This window comes from Terrapene carolina, unplaced genomic scaffold, assembly GCF_002925995.2.
Source record: "Terrapene carolina triunguis isolate 2854851 unplaced genomic scaffold, T_m_triunguis-2.0 Scaffold96, whole genome shotgun sequence".
NCBI classification, from domain to species: Eukaryota; Metazoa; Chordata; order Testudines; family Emydidae; genus Terrapene; species Terrapene triunguis.
The window spans coordinates 79,282,114-79,301,297 of NW_020664447.1; the positions used below are offsets into that span (position 1 = coordinate 79,282,114).

Here is a 19,184-nt window from a genome sequence, read left to right on the forward strand (position 1 = left end):
GTTTGAGTGGGCCATATGAAGCGTGAAGTCCCTGTGCTTATTTTTGATACTTAAAAGGCTCATTTTTGAAATGGGGAATAGAATGAAAGAACCCTTTTAACCTTTAGTGCTCACCCTGAGGAAGCTCAGTCAGATGAGATCCAGATACATGTGATTCTTTCTCTCTCCCCCACTTCTCCCTCTGTGTCCTGGTGTAAGCCCCACCTTCTTCCTCCCGCTTTCTTAAGTCTTAGCTCTGCCTCAGTCACCCTAGTTCCAAAAAAGTGGCCTGAGGCTCTTATTCTCCTCACTTGCCTTATCTCAGCTGCTGTTCACATTGCCACCAGCTGCTGATATATGACACCTCCCTCTGCACCTTACCACCCAGTGGATGTGACTGGAGCTGGTAGCAGAAGAGACAGAGCACATTGAGAGTGCACAGGCAAGGCAGGATAGGAATGGCTCCCACCATGATACTGTACTTGTCCCCACATGCCGGCCGTCAGAAACACTCCCAGCTACAAGCAGTACTGCCTTGTAGTCCTGATGAAACCCAGGGCACTGGCCTTAAGGTGCTGAGCACACTCCACCTGTGTGTGTGAGAGACACTTTTACAGCTCCTGAAGGCAAGATCTTACATGGCTTGTGAGTTCACCAAACCTTTAAAGTGACGGCACTGTAGTATTTTAATGTGTTTCATTTTTTAAAATGCTGAAGGTGGATTTAGTTTGTGTTCAGATGTGAGACAACTATGATTGGCATGAGCCAAGCAAAGTTCAGGTTGCAGCAGTGCAACTTACCCCCAAGTAGCTCTGCCAATGACCACCTATCTTGGCCGACTGTCCTACTTCTGAGCCCCTCTTGGGCAGAGGGTGCTTATGATGAGTTATGAATGGGAACAAATGTCTGCTTTGTAAAATACTATATACAGCAAGTGTAAACAACAAGCTACAAATATCAAGATGCTAGCATACAGACTGACCCTGCTCCCATTGAAGTCAATAACAAAACACCCATTTACTTCAGTGGGGTGACATTGGGCTGCTAGGGGTTGGGTTGACTTTGTAGCAGATCCATACACAGAGTAACTAACTTCAGTGGAGTTCTATGTGGATAGCAGCTGCAACATCCATTCCCCAAATGTTTATATCCTTAGGTTAATATTTTCTAGTCAGCTGCTAAGTATCTCTTCTCAGAGCAAAATGTTGCCCTTGTTGCATATATTTCTGAACTCATTCTTCTCCTAGGCTCCACAGCCTATTATTGCAAATACAGCCAGAGCTGTGTTTATTAAAAGCAGACACCAAGACAGACTTGGGGTGGGGGGGAAATATTTGTAGCGGTCCCCATATCTGTGCACACAAGTACATAAACAATTATTTGCTTGCACTGTTAACCAATTTGTGCATGAAAATATGGGTGTGCGTATGTCACAGATGCTTGTTTCAATACAGTCAAAGTTTTGTTTAATACTGGGCCAAATCCCAAGGTTCTTACTCAGTCTTTACTCAGGCCAAACTCGCATTGACTTGAGGATCTGTGCCGTTTATTTATGTTCTTTTCTATATAAATAACCACACTATATCACACGAGTGTTTTATCAATCTGATAAATTATACCACTTTGATTCCCATGAGACAACACTGCATAGAAATGTAAAATCAGCACCAACTTAATTAATAAATTATACCAGGAACTTCCAAAACATGCATCTTGATCAAGTGTACTGTAAGAGTTAATCCTTCCCACTCTTTTCCTACTAAAATTCCAGCAAGGGACAGTGTTGTGCTTCCTGCCCAGAATTCTCCAAATGCTAACTTCAAACCTCTGGGTTCTCTTACAACTGCGCACTACTGCCTTTCCCTAGCTGTTCTCAGAGTACTGCAACTTCCCTTCGCTTGCTTAACAAACTTAGTAGCCTTTTTAAAGTTAATAAATCTAAGATTTGTGCTAAGTTAGCCCTGCTGTTCAAACTGCCTCAGTAGGTCCTGAGAAGGAATTTGGGCTTGCTAACTGAAAACAAATTGAGAGTCTAGTAGATATAACTGGACATGAAAATAAGCCTTGTAAAAATACTTTAAGGATAATCAATAGTTAAGCATTTCCATATATCGGTTGATGATGTTTGTGGATTGTCTTTAGCCGACTGTATTTGATTAAAAATGGCTACAATTCATGCTCTCTTTTTTCTTTGCAACACGTACAAAAGCAATATCCCCCAAAGCAGGCTTACACTCGGACATGAGATGGGAAACTTATATATTTATAAAAGCCATCTCCCTTTGCTTAAAGCAGGGAGCTGTGCTCATAAGCTGGTACAGTATAACAACATTTGAAACACAGAAGAGACAAGCTTTATCTGGGTATTCAAGAAATATAAAACAGAAATGAACACCAATATTACAGCATTACATTGAAACAAACCACAGTAATTAGATGCTTTGAATTCAAGCCTATATTTTCTTTAGATTTTTCATAAATTATTGATCCACCTTTCTCATTAAAACAGAATGGCATACTCTTGCAGTAAATGGACAAGTGACTACAACATTTATATAATCAAATATACTCTGCATCTGGTAATGAAAACATGTTTGTGTGTAGAATACCCCTTCTGAATTAACATGTCTGCAAAACAGATTTACTAACCGAACCACATTCACTTTCTATTGTCTCTAAACCATGGCTCTCCTCTGCCACATTATCATGCAATCCAATATTTCACACCCATCATATTAAGCAAAATATTTTTCAAGACCCTATATCACCTATTGTGCACTAGAATATTTCGTGACTATAATGAGATGTAAATAAACTGTCTGACTTACCTTATTTTCTCCATTTCTGTCGCAGAGGCCTACAAGAAATCAAATAATAGGAGCAAGTGAATGAAGGAAAACATTCACTCGGCAGATTTATGCATAGTTTAGGCTTTCCAAATGGCTTTTGACAAGTGTCTACAAAGCATCAGAAAACAAACCCCACATCTGCATTAGCAGAAAATAACATGGACAGATTAACTCAGAAATAATGCAGCACGCTGCAGAAACACTGTATACCCAGGAGCCATGGGCAACAGAATGACTCAGTTGTAGCGCTGAGGCAGAAAATGAAAAAGCAAGTAACAGGTTACTGTGCCTATTGGATTTCATAGGAAAAAGTTGAAATGCAGAGCTAGCCTGTGCATGGTAAGCACTATGGAAGGATTCTGCTGGCTGTTGAAATCAAGTGATTTAATCTTACGCTAATTTGAGTTCAATTAATCTGTTTCACAGATATCTTGCCAGATGGAATGGCCACAAGCATAGCATCCTTAGCAGGAGTTTTGGGTAATCAAATTAGTTTTTCCAAGTAATATTCTGTCTTTACAATTAGCAGCTCAGTACATGAAGCCTGTACATTAACCCTTTCATACCTGCTTAGCAAGTTCACTGCTTAGAAATCCTTTAGATCTTTGATTCCCATTTACCATATTTCTAACACAGAATTCTATTAACCCTTTGATTTCTCTTTACCATAGCTGTAGCATAGAACCTGTTTATTAACTCTTTGATTCCTGCTTACCATATCTGTAGCCTTGAACCATATAAAGGTGTGATTCATGCTTACTACATCAGTAGCCTATAATTTAATTAGCCCTTTTAATTTCTCTTTACAATATAGATGCTCTAGGACAGTGTTAACCCTTTGACTCCTGCTTATTCATAGCATACAATCTCATTAACCTTCCTGATTTCTTTTATATCAATAGCATAGAATGTTATTAGCCCTTTGGTTTCCTAATCATCATTATCTAGCAGGGCCGGCTCTGGCTTTTTTGCCGCCCCAGGCAAAAAAGCCTCCGGCCGCCCCCGCCCCCCCAGCGCGGCAGGGGAGGGCGGCCGGAGCCCCGGAGGGAGGGCAGTGAGCTCTGGCCGGGGCTCCGCTCTCCCCGGCGGCCGGGGGGAGGGCGCCAGGAGCCCTGGGAAGAGGGCGGAGTGCCCGGCCGGGTCTCCGCTCTCCCCGGCGGCCAGAGCGCCGGGGGGAGGGCGGCGAGCCCTGGTCGGGGCTCCGCTCTCCCCGGCGGCCAGAGCGCCGGGGGGAGGGTGGCGAGCCCCGGTCGGGGCTCCGCTCTCCCCGGCAGCCGGAGCCCTGGGAGGAGGGCGGCGAGCCCGGCCGTGGCCCCGCTCTCCCCAGCGGCCGGACCCGGAGCACCGCGTCGTCCCCCTCCAGGTGCCGCCCCAAGCACAAGCTTGGTGGGCTGGTGCCTGGAGCTGGCCCTGTTATCTAGCATAGACCCTTTGAATCCTACTTGTCATACCAATAGCACTGAACCTCCTTAACCCTTTGGGCTCCTGTTTATTGAAACTAGGGAATGAAAACTCAGAACAATTCTGCAATCCCAAGGTTTTAAGATCAATTTTACTTAAATTTCAGCATCCCGAAATCTCACACTGAAAGCATTACCTATTAATCATGAGTTCTTTAAACATCATTGATTGATTAACCATTGTATTAAATATAAAATAGATAAAAATTAAAAATAGGTAAATGCAAATGTAACTGTTAGATAGCAGGATTTACTTGTCAAAAAGCCAGGAAATATTCAAAGTAGCAAACTGTTGGTTACTCTGTGTTACTTTTCCCCTCCTTCCGCTCATATACTTTTGATTTGCCCATTACATGAAGCCATCAGTCATATACACGGATACATAATAATCTCTGATGAAATGTACAGACGCCCCCCGATTTACACAATTGTTCCATTCCGGAAAGCCTTGCGTAACTCGAATTTTGCGTAAGTCGGAAACATATACCCACGCGTTACGCAAAAATTTCCGCAACTCGAAAATCCTATTTCTGGTTTATGGAACTTTTTCCGTAAGTGCGAGTTTGCGTAAGTCAGGTCTTGCGTAACCTGGGGAGCATCAGTATGAAGAATCATAGCGAATCCAGTGATTCATTCTTGACTATATCCTGGTGTGCAAGATGCCAGCTGCAGGAAAAGCCCTTTCTAGCTACATTCTCATGGATGTAATGCACATAATGCAGTCACAGCATGTTTCCTGGCAGCCCGGGACACTCAGTGGTAAATCCCAGATTGCGAGAGTAAAAAATTACCTTGGGGTCCAGAATTGCTTTTTCTAATCATATCTTATTAATAGCCCCATGTTTTTGCAGTTAGTATGAATTGGGTTGTTTAAGTGGCACTGGTTTAAAGTTTAGCCTCTGGGGTTTTTCTTTGGGTGTGGAATGCTTGTGTATGGGGTGGTGTCTTATGGGATATTACTTGATTTCCCACACCACTACCCTCAAAAAAGACTCTGCAGTCAAGGGAGACTGGACACAGTTCCTTTCAGGGCTATTCAGCGCTGCTGTGAGTGTGAGCTGGAGGGGTCACTGCGTGCCACGAGGGGCTGAACTCATTGCTTCCATGATGCTGCTAGTTTTTGCTGGCATCAAGAGAAAGTAACTGACCTTCAGACACTTGTCTGGTGCTTTGTTTTCTAGTTTTATTCAAGGGGCCGGTTTGTGTAGTTAAAATGAAGGACTGAGAATAAAGAGTTCCGGGCTCTTTTTCTGGCTGTGCTACTGACCTAATGTTGAATTTAGGTGGGAGACTTACTTTGTTGTGTCCCAGTTTCCCTCATCTGTAAAGTGGGAATAATTATATTTAGAACATAAGAGCAGCCATACTGGGTCAGACCAAAGGTCCATCTAGCCCAGTATCCTGTCTTCTGACTGGCCAATGCCAGGTGCCCCAGAGGGAATGAACAGAACAGGTCACGATCAAGTGATTCATCCCCTGTTGCCCATTCCCAGCTTCTGGCTAACAGAGGCTCGGGACACCATCGCTGCCCATCCTGGCTAATAGCCATTGATGGACCTATCCTCCATGAACTTTAATTCTTTTTTGAACCCTGTTATAGTCTTGGCCTTCACAACATCCTCTGGCAAAGAGTTCCACAGACTGACTGTGTGTTGTGTGAAAATATAAATATATATATATATTTAAACCTTCTGCCTATTAATTTCATTTGGTGACCCCGAGTTCTTGTGTTATGAGGAGTAAATAACACTTCCTTATTTACTTTCTCGATACCAGTCATGACTTTATAGACTTCCTTCATATCCTCCCTTACTTGTCTCTTTTCCAAGCTGAAAAGTCCCAGTCTTATTAATCTCTCTTCATACGGAAGTTGTTCCATACCCCTAATAGTTGTTGTTGCCCTTTTCTGAACCTTTTCCAATTCCAATATATCTTTTTTTGAGATGAAGCGACCACATCTGCATGCAGTATTCAAGATGTGGGCATACCATGGATTTATATAGAGGCAATATGATATTTTCTGTCTTATTATCTATCCCTTTCTTAATGAATCCCAACATTCTGTTAGCTTTTTTGACTGCTGCTGTACATTGAGTGGATGTTTTCAGAGAACTATCCACAATGACTCCAAGATCTCTTTCTTGAGTGGTAACAGCTAATTTAGCCCCCATCATTTTATATCTATAGTTGGGATTATGTTTTCCTTTGCATTTATCAACATTGAATTTCATCTGCCATTTTGTTGCCCTGTCTCCCAGTTTTGAGAGAGCCCTTTGTAGCTCTTCGCAGTCTGCCTGGGACTTAATGATCTTGAGAAGTTTTATATCATCTGCAAATTTTGCCACCTCACTGTTTACCCACCTTTTCCAGATCATTTATGAATATGTTGAATAGGACTGGGCCCAGTACAGACTCCTGGGGGACACCACTGTTAACCTCTCACCATTCTGAAAACTGACCATTTATTCCTACCTTTTGTTTCCTATCTTTTAACCAGTCACCAACCCATGAGAGGACCTTCCCACTTCTCCCATGACAGCTTACCTACTATCCCTCATTAGAGTGCCATAAGGCTTAATCTGATACTTTTGTGAGCCACTTTTGAGATGCTCAGATGGAAGGGAACAGAAAAAGCACCAAGTATTTTTTTATTATTAAGATGCATTTCAAATTACATAGTAAACTTTGTGAATTTATGTCATCTCATGTGTTTGTATAATGTCGAGCACAACTGGGCCCCGATGCTGATTTCTGGAGCTCTGGTTGCTACCATATTACTACTGGTAGGAATAGTATCAGAGGGGTAGCCGTGTTAGTGTGGATCTGTAAAAAGCGACAAAGAGTCCTGTGGCACCTTATAGGCTAACAGATGTATTGGAGCATAAGCTTTCGTGGGTGAATACCCACTTTGTCAGACGCATGTGTCTGACGAAGTGGGTATTCACCCATGAAAGCTTATGCTCCAATATGTCTGTTAGTCTATAAGGTGCCACAGGACTCTTTGTTGCTTTTTGGTAGGAATAGTAATCATCGTTTAAATCCAAATTGTTGAAAAGCTTTTATGCATGGAAATGAGTGGGGTTTTTTGGCTGCAGACCTTCCATGTTGGCAAGGGGGTTTGTATTAGAAGGTCAATAACAAAGATGACATTTAGGTTAGACTATTGCAATGTCCTCTGCACGGAGCTAAAAATTAAATTGATTGGCAAGTGCTGCAGAATATGGCTGCCCCCTAGGGAGCCTGATAGAGAACACACGACACCTATGTTTGGGGACCTGCACTGGTTACCTATGAGCTCCTGTGAGGTAGGTTTTAAGATGTTGGTTTTCAGTTATAAGGCCTGGATCCTCAGCATTCTAATGCCTGACTTCTAGGCACCTAGGAAATTACAGGAATAAGTCTGCGATCCAAAAAGCCTGACTTAGGTGCCTAAGCTCCTACAATGAATGGCGACTAAGAATGGGATCCACAAAAGGCAGCACGCTCGGTGTGGAAACTGCCCAACTGGCCAATGGGCGATGCGGACCACAAGGCTAAACCCCACCCCTCTCACAGAATTGGGTGCCTGTCTCTGCTTGCAATCCAGAGCTGGGAACCCCTCTATTGTAGTCAGGCAGCTTAGGGTGTATGTAGGTGTGTAAGTTCCACATTAGGTGCCACTGCAATCTACAAAAATCGTGCTGGGCTGCTGCCTAACCCTGTAGGTACCTAAACTCACTTGACACCTACATTTTCACTGTAAAAGGTCCCTAGGTGCCTAAATTTCTGCCTCTGGGCACATGTGCTGCAGCCTCATTCTAGGCATCTGGACACCTTATCTCCTGCCTGAGCCCCAGAGCGAGCTAGGTGGGTAAATGCCTATCTCACCCATGCTGCTCAAAAGCTGCCTAGCAGGGTCCCTGCCAGATTTTGAATGGAGGAGGAGGTGCCCACCTTATTACTTCATGGTTAGAGCACTCACCTGTGAGACCTACATTCAATTCCCTCCTCAGGAAGAGTGCCATTTTGGGCCACCTTTTCATCTGGCATCTCACTGCAGGACTGGGAGAGGAGGAGAATGCCTGGTCTGGGAGTTGTGCTCTGCTATTTTTGTGGGAGGAGGAGATATTCTCTTTTGGGTGAGAGAGTGGGATAATATAGGGCATAATTCAACACCCACTGAAGTCCATGGGAAAAATTCCTTTTCCAATTTAATGGACATAGGATCAGGGATATAGTCGGAGTTGCTGCCTGAGTGGCAAGAGCACAACGTTGGGGGGAAGATGAAGACAAGCTCACTTAAATTGGCCAGTATTCGTTTGACTTTTTTTTTTCTTTTTCTTTTTCTTTTTTTGGTGTTGAGGAGGCCAGTGGATTTTATTTCTGTGGTGGTGAGAGTAGTAAACAAGGTGCCACTGACAGAACTTCCTGGCACATCATCTGTTAGTCGCCCACAAGTTTAGCATCCTATCAATTTCATTTCAGTATTTCCATTGTGCCCATAGTTGGAATAAAGATTTAGAGAAGCCAGTGTAGCCTTTTCTTAGTTTTGTTTCTATGAGGCATTAGTGTCACAAGGTTTAACCCTATCTGATTATACACAGTCTGTGTATTGTATATATCAATTCCAGAGAATTATCTGCTCAGGCTCAAAAGTACCATTCAAGATGTCCTCAGGACTAGCTTGAACTTTAATCCATGTTAATTTTAATAGAACTGGATGAAGTATACAGTTGCATTTGATTGGCTTCACCATGCTGAATGCAATGGATGAATCTGTACCGAACAGAAAGTATTCCCATGAGATTTTCAAGGGAAAATATTAAGAAAATTCAGCTTTTAAGTGTGATATTTTGGGCACATCCAACAAGAATTGATTTCTTCATCTCTTTGTGAGCTAGGAGATATCACATAGTATAAGAATTCTTTGCCACCAAAAGTTTATTTCTGTTATGACTGAATAATTTAAGGATCGAATTCCTCTCCTAAGAGAAAACTGAGGATATCTGAAGCTTTCCTCTTGAAACTTGGGGAGGTCTAGGAATTCTCATAGCATCATAAGGTAAAAAGAAATTTCCAGTATAATTCTCACTTTATAAACCTTTCTGTGTTCCAAACCCAGTACCTCAAATCTATATGACTGTCAAAGACATCAGAAGGGAGATCATAAATATTTTTCAAATGTAACCTATGGTTCTCCCCTGAATACTTAGGAAAAATGTAACATTTTCAGGATGTTTTACCACACAACATTCTCAGGATTTTTTTCTTGCTTTCTTAATGGAACACGAATCCTTTAAGTCTCAGGGCCAGATCATCAGCAAGTATATATCAATATAGCTCCTATGAAGTTGAGATTTGCTGATCTACATCAGCTGAGGGTCTGCTCATTGGTGACTCACTCAGTGAGTTCAACTCATTCCCTTTTTAAACAGCACTCTCACTTTTCCTCATTGTTTTCTATCTGGGTTATTACAGAGCAGATCCTCAGCTCGTGTAAATTGTGCTCCATTGACTTCAGTTAAACTATAGGCCAATTTATGCCAGCTAGGGTGACCAGACAGCAAGTGTGAAAAATCGGGACAGGGGGTGGGGGGTAATAGGAGCCTATATAAGAATAAGACCCACAAATAGGGACTGTCCCTATAAAATTGGGACATCTGGTCATCCTAATGCCAGCTGAAGATCTGCCCCTATGTTTCTGGTTTTACTTAGCAAACAATCCAGGGAAACCTGCACAAGAGGCAACCCATATTAGACAATCAGCAAATAGTGCCCTCTTAGGAGGCCACTTTAGGGGCCCTAAAGGTACTGAATACAATTATGCTTCACCTTATAAGCAGACCATCTCAGTTAATTAGCTTTTATACATGCTGTACACTCTCTCCCAAACTCGGACTGCATCTGTGCAGTATTTGCCTCATCTGGCTTGTTAATAATTTATTATTTGAATTACACTAGCACCAAGGGTAGGTCTACACTTACTTCCTGGTTCGGCTGCAGGCAATCGATCTTCTGGGATCGATTTATCGCGTCTTGTCTAGACGTGATAAATCGATCCCAGATCGATCCCGGAAGTGCTCGCCGTCGACGCCGGTACTCCAGCTCGGCGAGAGGAGTACGCGGCATCAACGGGGGAGCCTGCCTGCCGCGTCTGGACCCGCGGTAAGTTCGGACTAAGGTACTTCGAATTCAGCTACGTTATTAACGTAGCTGAATTTGCGTACCTTAGTTTGAAGTGGGGGCTTAGTATGGACCAGGCCCAAGAGGGCCCAGTTGAGACTGGTGCCCCACTGTGTACAATATCTAGTAACAGGTATTTCCTGCCCTGAAGAAGAGCTTGTAATCTAAAATGTCCCCACAAACAGATGTATACTTACACTGTTTTCACTTTCTCTACCATGCTGGGATAACAACAACAACAGGGCTTGCATTTGGTTTGTTTACTGTCATTCAGTGTTATACTATGCTCCGGGACTACAAAAGGTTAAAATAAAAAAGGTATAACAGCATTACATATCCCAGTCACCATTCTACAGTGCACTTGCAGCAAGCTTGGCTTCAGAGGACCCCACAAACTACAATGCATCTGAAAATATTGTGAGTAGATGCCAAGGAGCAAGAAGGAAATCAAATAGACCACTTGAAGTACATACCACTTAACTTAGCACTTGGTATTATTTACCTACATTGCTAATATACTTGCGTGGGTGTATATAATGTATAAATTGTTAACTCAGAAGTGAAGTCTATAATTACATCAAGGTATTTCAGCACAGCGGTTTAAAACATTTTGAAAGTTTGCATTTGTCAGAAGGTGTACAAAGAGGTGTCTGAGATAGACTAGGAAGTAACTATGGCATTGCAAGTACCACTGCAGTAACTCTTGGCAGATATTGACTTTATGGGTGGCCATTATAATATCCTCTGGGAGCAAAGCCTGGGTGAAGCACAACAAGATATGAGTCCTAAGATAGTTGAAATAAACTCATTTATGTACATGTAGGTATATATGATTACATACTGGAGATGAATATAGTGGAATAACTTAGTTTCCCTATTTGTAGATAGCACTACAAAAATTCTGCACCCTATATTCTTAAATTCTTGGCTAATACAAAGTATACATTTTCTTATCTATCTATAACTAAGTGTACTCACATCATAGTATTGTTATGGCATGAGTCACCATGTGGTACTGTTGAACATAGTCTTAAAAGTTATTTTTCTTAGCACATGAACACTGTTCAGTCTTTGAAGAAATTTTTGTAATGTTCATTTTGGGCGGGGGGGAGCTGTGGCAGCAGCAAGAAAATTTGCTTTTTGACTTAAATTCCTAATCAGAGTCCATTCTGAAGGCAAAGTAGCTTCCAGGGAACTGCAGCGGTATTTTAGCTGAGATTCCCGGAAGAGGGGGATTGCCTGTGGGCTATTTGTGACACACCAGTTCAAGGACTAGTGTTTATAGTGCAATATAAACAAAGTGCACAAATAATATATCTAGATTCTATGTCACTGATGTCCCCTCTAAAAGGAATCTGACTTGCAAGGACTCAACACCTATTGTGACATGGCAGAGGGGTAACAATATGCATTTGATTCACATTCTCTTTATCCCAGTCCCAACCAACATTTATCATACTTCAAAGCCAAACCAATGATGCTATGCTTATTTCTGGAGCAGTGTGTGCTCTATTTAATTAAAAAGTCATTGGCCTGTGATACACCATTTGGGTTTGTGCCTGCAATTGTTTTAAGAAGAAAACCTTACTTAACAGATGAAAGAATGAGATCAGAGATTTAATATTAAGGAGATCTTTGATCTTCCTCTTCCAATCAGGCTTTGCTGGTTTTTTTTTTTAGATATGCTCTAGTTCAAAAGGAATCATTTTGGAGAAGTTCTATAGCCTGTGTTTATATGGGAAATTAGACTAGACAATCATAATGGGCCCTTCTGGCCCTGGAATCTACAAAGGGAACAGCATTATTGTCCAGACACTATGGAAGAGATTTAAAACAAAAAACCTCTACAATTCTGAAATTAACTGGGAGGCAGAAATGCTAGGTTACCTTAATTAAGGGAAATGGTTCAAATTACCTCTCTGGCGAATGTGTCAGTAACATGAGGTAGAAAACAGAGGATCAAATTCCTAGAAGTGCTGTTAATTGATGCCAGCACTATTTTCACTTTTAGAAGTCAATCCTCTTATGTATATGGTTGCCTGCAATAGCAGGGGGCTGGCCTCAATAACCCAGAATGTCCCTTCCAGTCCTGTGTCCCTCTGTTTTGTACATGTAATCCCCATTGACGTTAAAGAGAGTAGATGTGTGCAAAAAGGAGAGAACAGGCTGGTTGTTCATTAAGATGGTTAACGTGATATTTATAGTCTTAAAACTATGTGAGTAACATCCAGTGTTAAAACTTGAAACTTCGAAATTCATTTGGAGGCTTTATAGCAAGACCAGGTCTGCCTGGTTCTATTTTGGACTCTGCCACTGACTAACAATTTGAATGAGGGCAACCACACTGGCCCCAATTCAGCATACCACCCCTATGTAGAAAAACTTTAAACCTATTAAAATCAATGGGATTTAAGCATGTGCTTAGTTCTGCAAGCACGTGGGCTTCTGTGCCTTGGTATACTCAGTTGTAAAATAGGTTTTAATAATACCCATCTCAGTGGGTAGTTGATGCTCACAAGACTGATTAACTAAATTTTGTAAACTGTCTTTCCCTACCCACTTGGAGGTGGCTGGATGCATAGGGAACATACAGACTGAGTAATCAAAGCTACTTATATGACTCCATTGCTGTAGTGTCTGAGCACCTCAGAGTCTTTACAGTATTTTTCCTCACAACACTCCTGCGAGGTAGGGAAGTGCTCTTATTCCCATTTTACAGCTGGAGAGCTGTGGCACAGTGAGGCTAAGTGACTTGCCCAAGGTCAAACAGGAAGCCTGTAGCAGAGAAGGGATGTGAAGCTACGTCTCCCAAATATTAAACTAGTGTCTTGATCACTGGATCATCCTTTCTCTTCATCTCACTTTAGGTAGGCTGTGCAAGTGAGAGATGCTCTTCCTGCCCTCTTCCCCATGCACTCTCACAATGGTCAGCCACAATCTAGTCCTAATGTTCTAGTAAATAACATGCTACCTGTTTAGAATGCACAAAAGTCTGAAACCTGCACACCTTAATTAGCAAAGATTTTTGGCTTTTTGCAAAGCTGCAAGGCTAGTCATTGAGTCCTGTAGTGTCTTTGTGAAATGTTTGAGTAAGGTGAGCTCTGTGCTGGACTTAGATGGTGTCTTAATTGCTACAAGGTCATAAGAGGTCTTTTCTCTTCATATTCATTGTGTTCTGCATCAACGTTCTTCAGTGGTGCTTTTTTCCTGTAAGTTTAAAGGAGTCTGTTCTTACTCTTACACTAGAGTTGTTAAGTTTTATTGTGGATACATTAAATCAGACTCTTGAGATTCCTTTGTCAAAAAGGAAACTGTATTGTTAAAATTACATCTGGTTTCTCACACATGTCACGTTTCTCAGGAACATTTAGCCAGTATTATCTAGCGGTTTCACTTGCCTGTCTTTCCTTATGCAATGCTATTTTTGGATAGTTTTGATCCAGTTAGATTTAAATAGTCTAGTTGTCAAGGCAAGAAAAAGAAGATGGTTAAGGTTGAATTTGTCAATGATTCAGCCATGCTTGTTGTCACTAATGCTATTCACAGTTCCCACAGTGGGGGACGGATGCCACATTCAGAATGGGGGACACAGCTGTAGTATAATAGTTGTATTGTACTATGGGATTTGAGAACTAAATATATATCAAATATAATTATAAACCAGCCAGGATCATTAACTGTTTGAGAGGCATTGTCAAGTGAGCTTCTCTGAATAGTGTGAGTAAAATCTTGCCTCCTTTGCAGTCAATGGCAAAACTCCCATTGACTTCAATGGGGTCAGGATTTTATCCCATATCACATTTCTTTCATACAGCTTTAGAGTTTTTGCATCTAACAAGCATAAAGGTGAAATGAAGTCAGCTTTGAATTCAGAGCTAAAATGGCTCAGGAACAGAATGTAATACTATCATGGCACTGGATGAGAAATACAAAGATAAGCACAGTATCTAGGGCCCAATCCAAAGCCTATAGGAAGTCAATGGAAAGACTGACCTCATTGGGTTTTGGATGGTGTGAGATTATGTTGAGAAATCAAAAAGTCTAACTCCTAGAGTAATAAAAGCTCTTTTATGCCTTTCTAGTCCATGTGGAACATAGAACCTTCACCACTGCCTTCCATCTTTGGTGGTCTCCTGCCACCGTCTTAGCTTCTTCCTGGGTCATTTTGATAGTTTTGAAATATGCTTTTATTGTGCATCTCCATGTCATTCTTGGTCTTATTGCCTCTTGCCCTCAGGGTTCCAGTCTAATCCCTGTCTTGTTATGTTGTTCAGATCTTTCCTCCACACATGTCCTAGCCATCCCCATTTTCGTTCTGTAATTCTCTGTCCTATCAGTTTCTGTTTTGTCCTCCTCCAAAGTTCTTCATTTGTGATTTTTTTCTGGATATCTGATATTGAGGATTTGTCTATTTGATTTGAGGACAGCTGTTTCTGAGAACATGGAGTTTAGATAGTAAGGTCTTAATAAGTGTCCAAGTTTCAGTGCCATATAGTAAGACCAACTTTACAATGGAGTTAAATATTCAAAACTTTGTTTGGAGGGCAAGATTTCTGTTTCTCTACATTGGCTTTAGAACTGCGAAAGCATGTCTGACTTTCACTATTCTAGCTTTAATATCTTCATCCGTTCCATCTGTTGTACTTACAATGCTGCCAAGATAAGTGAACTATCAGACCTCTTTCATTCCACTCCCAGATAGTGTTATTGGTGGTTCTTGTTGGTGTGTTGATTTTCAACATTTTAGTTTTCTTGGTGTTGATTTTTCCATCCTGGAGATCATTTGTTTTACCTTGGATGTTTCTCTGGGTATGGGATACCAAGATGATGTCATCTGCAAAGTCAGGATCCTCAGACTTCTCTGTGGAAGGCCACTGTATGCCCCTTGGTTGTTCTGTACTCTCTCTCATTATCCAATCTATTACCAGTAAACAGATCATGGGTGACATAAGATGTTGTCTGACACTGTAGTAACATCAAATGGCTTAGTCAGTTCACTGTTAAGTATTACTTGGCATGCTTTTATTTTCATAGAAGCACTGAATGATGTTCACAAATTTCGGAGCAATTTCATGCAATGTAGCAACTTCCATAAAATTGTTCTTTCCCCTGTAGCAGAGGCTTTTTGGAAATATATAAAATTCATATAAAGCTATTGGTTTGACAGTCCTGTGATGATACATAGGGTTAGTATTTGATCTATGCATGATTTCTTGTGTCTGAACCCTGCCTGTTCTTGTCATAACTTTGAATCTATCACTTTCCTTTTGTCTAGAATGGAGGGGGGAGGAATAGCTCAGTGGTTTGAGCATTGGCCTGCTAAGCCAAGGGTTGTGAGTTTAATCCTTGAGGGGGCCACTTAAGGATCTGGGGCAAAAGCAGTACTTGGTCCTGCTAGTGAAGGCAGGGGGCTGGACTCAATGACCTTTCAAGGTCCCTTCCAGTTCTAGGAGATAGGATATCTCCATTTATTTAATACAGTATGTATAAATACTTCACTTGGGATAGACAGCAATTGAATGCCCCTCCAGTTTTTACACTGACCAATGTTGTCTTTCTTTGGCAGCTTCACTATGACTCTTTTCCTTCTTCCCATATCTTTTGTAAGAGATCTATCAAATGTCTACTGTGCTCAAGTTTGCCTTAAGAACCTCCCTTGGAATATTATCTGGATCTTTCCAGACTCCTAGAGAAATAAAAGCTATATGTCTCTTATTAGGTGAAGAAAGCATTAGTTACTCCATATAGGTCTCCAAAGTAGTCCTAAAGTTACTGATCCAGTACAGCACAGAGGCGCATGCATAACTTTGAGCACATGAGTTGTTCCACTGAAGTTAATGGGTTCTCATGTTTAGCACAATTTGTCAAAGTCACAAAGAACATATAATCATCAGAAACCTAGCATCAAATCTTAAACCGTGAATTCTGAGAAAAAAATCTTAGTGATTAAGGGAACCAGGTAATAGAAAGCTCTGATTTAGAAGGCATTTGACTCCACTACTTCAGTGAACCTAAAAAATAGGAGACGTGGTCAGTTAGAGCCCAGAGCTCCATAATGGCAACTGAAAAAATGTCAATGGCATTAGTTTGCATATGCTAGGACCTGTATCTGCGGGGAAAAAAATGCATTTACTGCTTTGGTGGTAATAACTAGCGAGGCACATTGAATCTCACAATGAGCTCGGTGGGGGTGAACCCCCTGCAGGATCAGGGCCGTGGTATGTAAGATGGGATTTGATATTGCAATTCTGATGCAGGTGAAACTCTCATTGAAGCCAGTTGCTCCCAGCTGACTTTAATGGGACTCTGCCTCCGTGAGTACTGCAGAATCCAGCTCAATATGCTTAAACAAAGCTTGCTCTGCCTTGCGAAATCTAGTATCAGTGAACAAACAAATCATAGATAGTCAAGTATGGACCATTTAAAGAATGTAAACAAATACACACTTGGTGAAATTAAACTAATCTGGCATTTGTAGAACAGAAGCCTGTCTGTTAAAGTTACTCTTGCTTGTTCTGCCAGACTTGAGAGTCTAATTTTTTTGCCAGGGTATTATATGCAACCTGGAAGATTTACAGGATTGAAGTAACAGTCTCCTAGCAACAATATATTCTCTGACTCTCCTCTTTGATAACCATTAAAATATATGTTAATGGCACTAGATATTACAAAATGAAATGTTGAGTTCCATAACTAATGAAATGAGGAATTTTGATTTACATCTTCAGTTCAGAATAACAATGCATTGGGCTGGAACTGCAACATGGTTACTAGGATACCTCCATGTAGTTTATATTGCCAGCAATTTGTTTAGTTACTCATTACTGGGTCCCAATCCTGCAAACACTTAGGCACCTAAGTACACACATGAGGAGCCCCATTGAACTTGGCAAGACTACTGATGTGCTTAAGTGTTTGGAGAATTAGGATCTTAATGTCTGCATGTTGGCTTGTATGCATTTTAAGCCTTATTTTTTTCCCTTTGTGCCTCTGTCTGTCTCTCATTAGGAAATCATTTTTTGACAACCTGAGAACAGGGAGTCAAAGAATTTAAATCCTAACGGCAAAATTCTGCGCTCAGATCCTCATGGGAAATTTTGACTGATATAATGCTCTCCCCTGGAATTCACAGGAGTGCCTCACCCCTATGAAGTGCAGTATATCACTCAAAATGCAGCTCTGAGATCAGGAATGCAGAAAAGAAGGAACAGACATGTTAACTGAAAAAAAATCTGCAAACTAAGTCAGTCTATACAAGGGGAAGCTATGGTAGCTTGCCAGAAGACTTCAAAAGGGGTGCACAGATGTAAGCCAGTACAGAATGCAGGACTTGGCATTTAGGGTAGGATCAAAAGAGGATGATGCATTACTGTTTTTAATAGGGTGAAGCAGGAAGGGCCATGACTCCAGAGAGTACTGGGTCAAAATGTTTTGAAATAAAAAAAAAAGCATATGTGGGGCGGGGGGAAGGAGGACAGAGAGGGGAAGTTTTCTTCATGAAAACTTCAGCAAAGATTTTTCTCCTGTATTTTGACCATCTATTTCTAACTGAGGAGCACAGACAAGGAAGTGCTGAAAGGAAGAAACAAAAGAAAATTGGTTTTCATAAGTGTAGATTTTAGAAAAATTGATTATTCCTATAGAAAAGAGCTACACAATTTAAAATAAAATATCTGCTATAGAATTGTATAGGAAGTTTCCAAAAATTATTCAAAGGGTACCACAGAGAGGAAGGATGGTCCAGGTCTAGGGCAATAGCCTAGGACCTAGGAGATTCATGTTCAAGCCCATGCTCCATCACAGACTTTCTATGTAACCTCAGGTAAGTCACTTAATCTATCCGTACCTCAGTTTCCCATCTGTAAAATGGGGGATAATAGGACTTCCCTACCTCAGAAGGGTGTTGGAAGGATAATTAAGAACATAAGAATTGCCATACAAGGACAGACCAATGGTCCATCTAGCCCTGTCTTCCGACAGTGGCCGGTGCCAGATGCTTGAGAGAGAATGAACAGAACTGGGCAATTATCATGTGATCCATCACTGATCCATCACCTATCATCCAGTCTCATCTGCTAGCAGTCAGAGGTTTAGGGACACCCAGAGCATGGAGTTGCATCCCTGACCATCTTGGCTAATAGCCATTGATAGACCTGTCCTCCAGGAACTTCCCTAATTCTTTTTTGAACCCAGTTATACTTTTGGCTTTCACAACATCCCCTGGCAATGAGCTCCACAGGTTGACTGTGTGTTGTGTAAAGAAGTACTTTGTTCATTTTAAACTTGCTCCCTATTAATTTCATAGGGTGACCCCTGGGTTGGTGTGTTATATGAAGGAGTAAATAGCACTTCCTTATTCACTTTCTCCACACCACTCATGATTTTATAGCCCTCTATCATATTTCCCCTCGGTCATCTCTTTTCTAAGCCGAACAGTCCCAATCTTTTTAATTTCCCCTATGTGGAAGCTGTTCCATACCCCTAGTCATTTCTGTTGCCCTTGATGGTACTTTTTCCAATTCTAATTATCTTTTTTTGAGATGGGTCGACCAGAACTGCATGAAATACTCAAGGCATACCATGGATTTATATAGCAGCATTATGATATTTTCTGTCTTATCTATTCCTTTCCTAATGGTCCCTAATATTCTGTTAGCTTTTTTGACTGCTGCTGCATCTAAATACCTAAGATAGATTCTATAGGTTTTAGAGTAATTTCTACAGAACCCCATTA

At 41.3% G+C, this 19,184-nt stretch overlaps 1 protein-coding gene across 1 annotated transcript in view; it reads right to left on the minus strand.

Annotated features, from left to right (window-relative positions):
- BEGAIN (brain enriched guanylate kinase associated) overlaps positions 1 to 19,184 on the minus strand; it is a 223,517-nt gene that overhangs the window by 178,881 nt on the left and 25,452 nt on the right. The window contains 2 exon segments of the mRNA XM_026651515.1: positions 2,808 to 2,836; positions 8,156 to 8,163. Of these exon segments, the coding sequence (XP_026507300.1) occupies positions 2,808 to 2,836; positions 8,156 to 8,163 (37 nt within the window).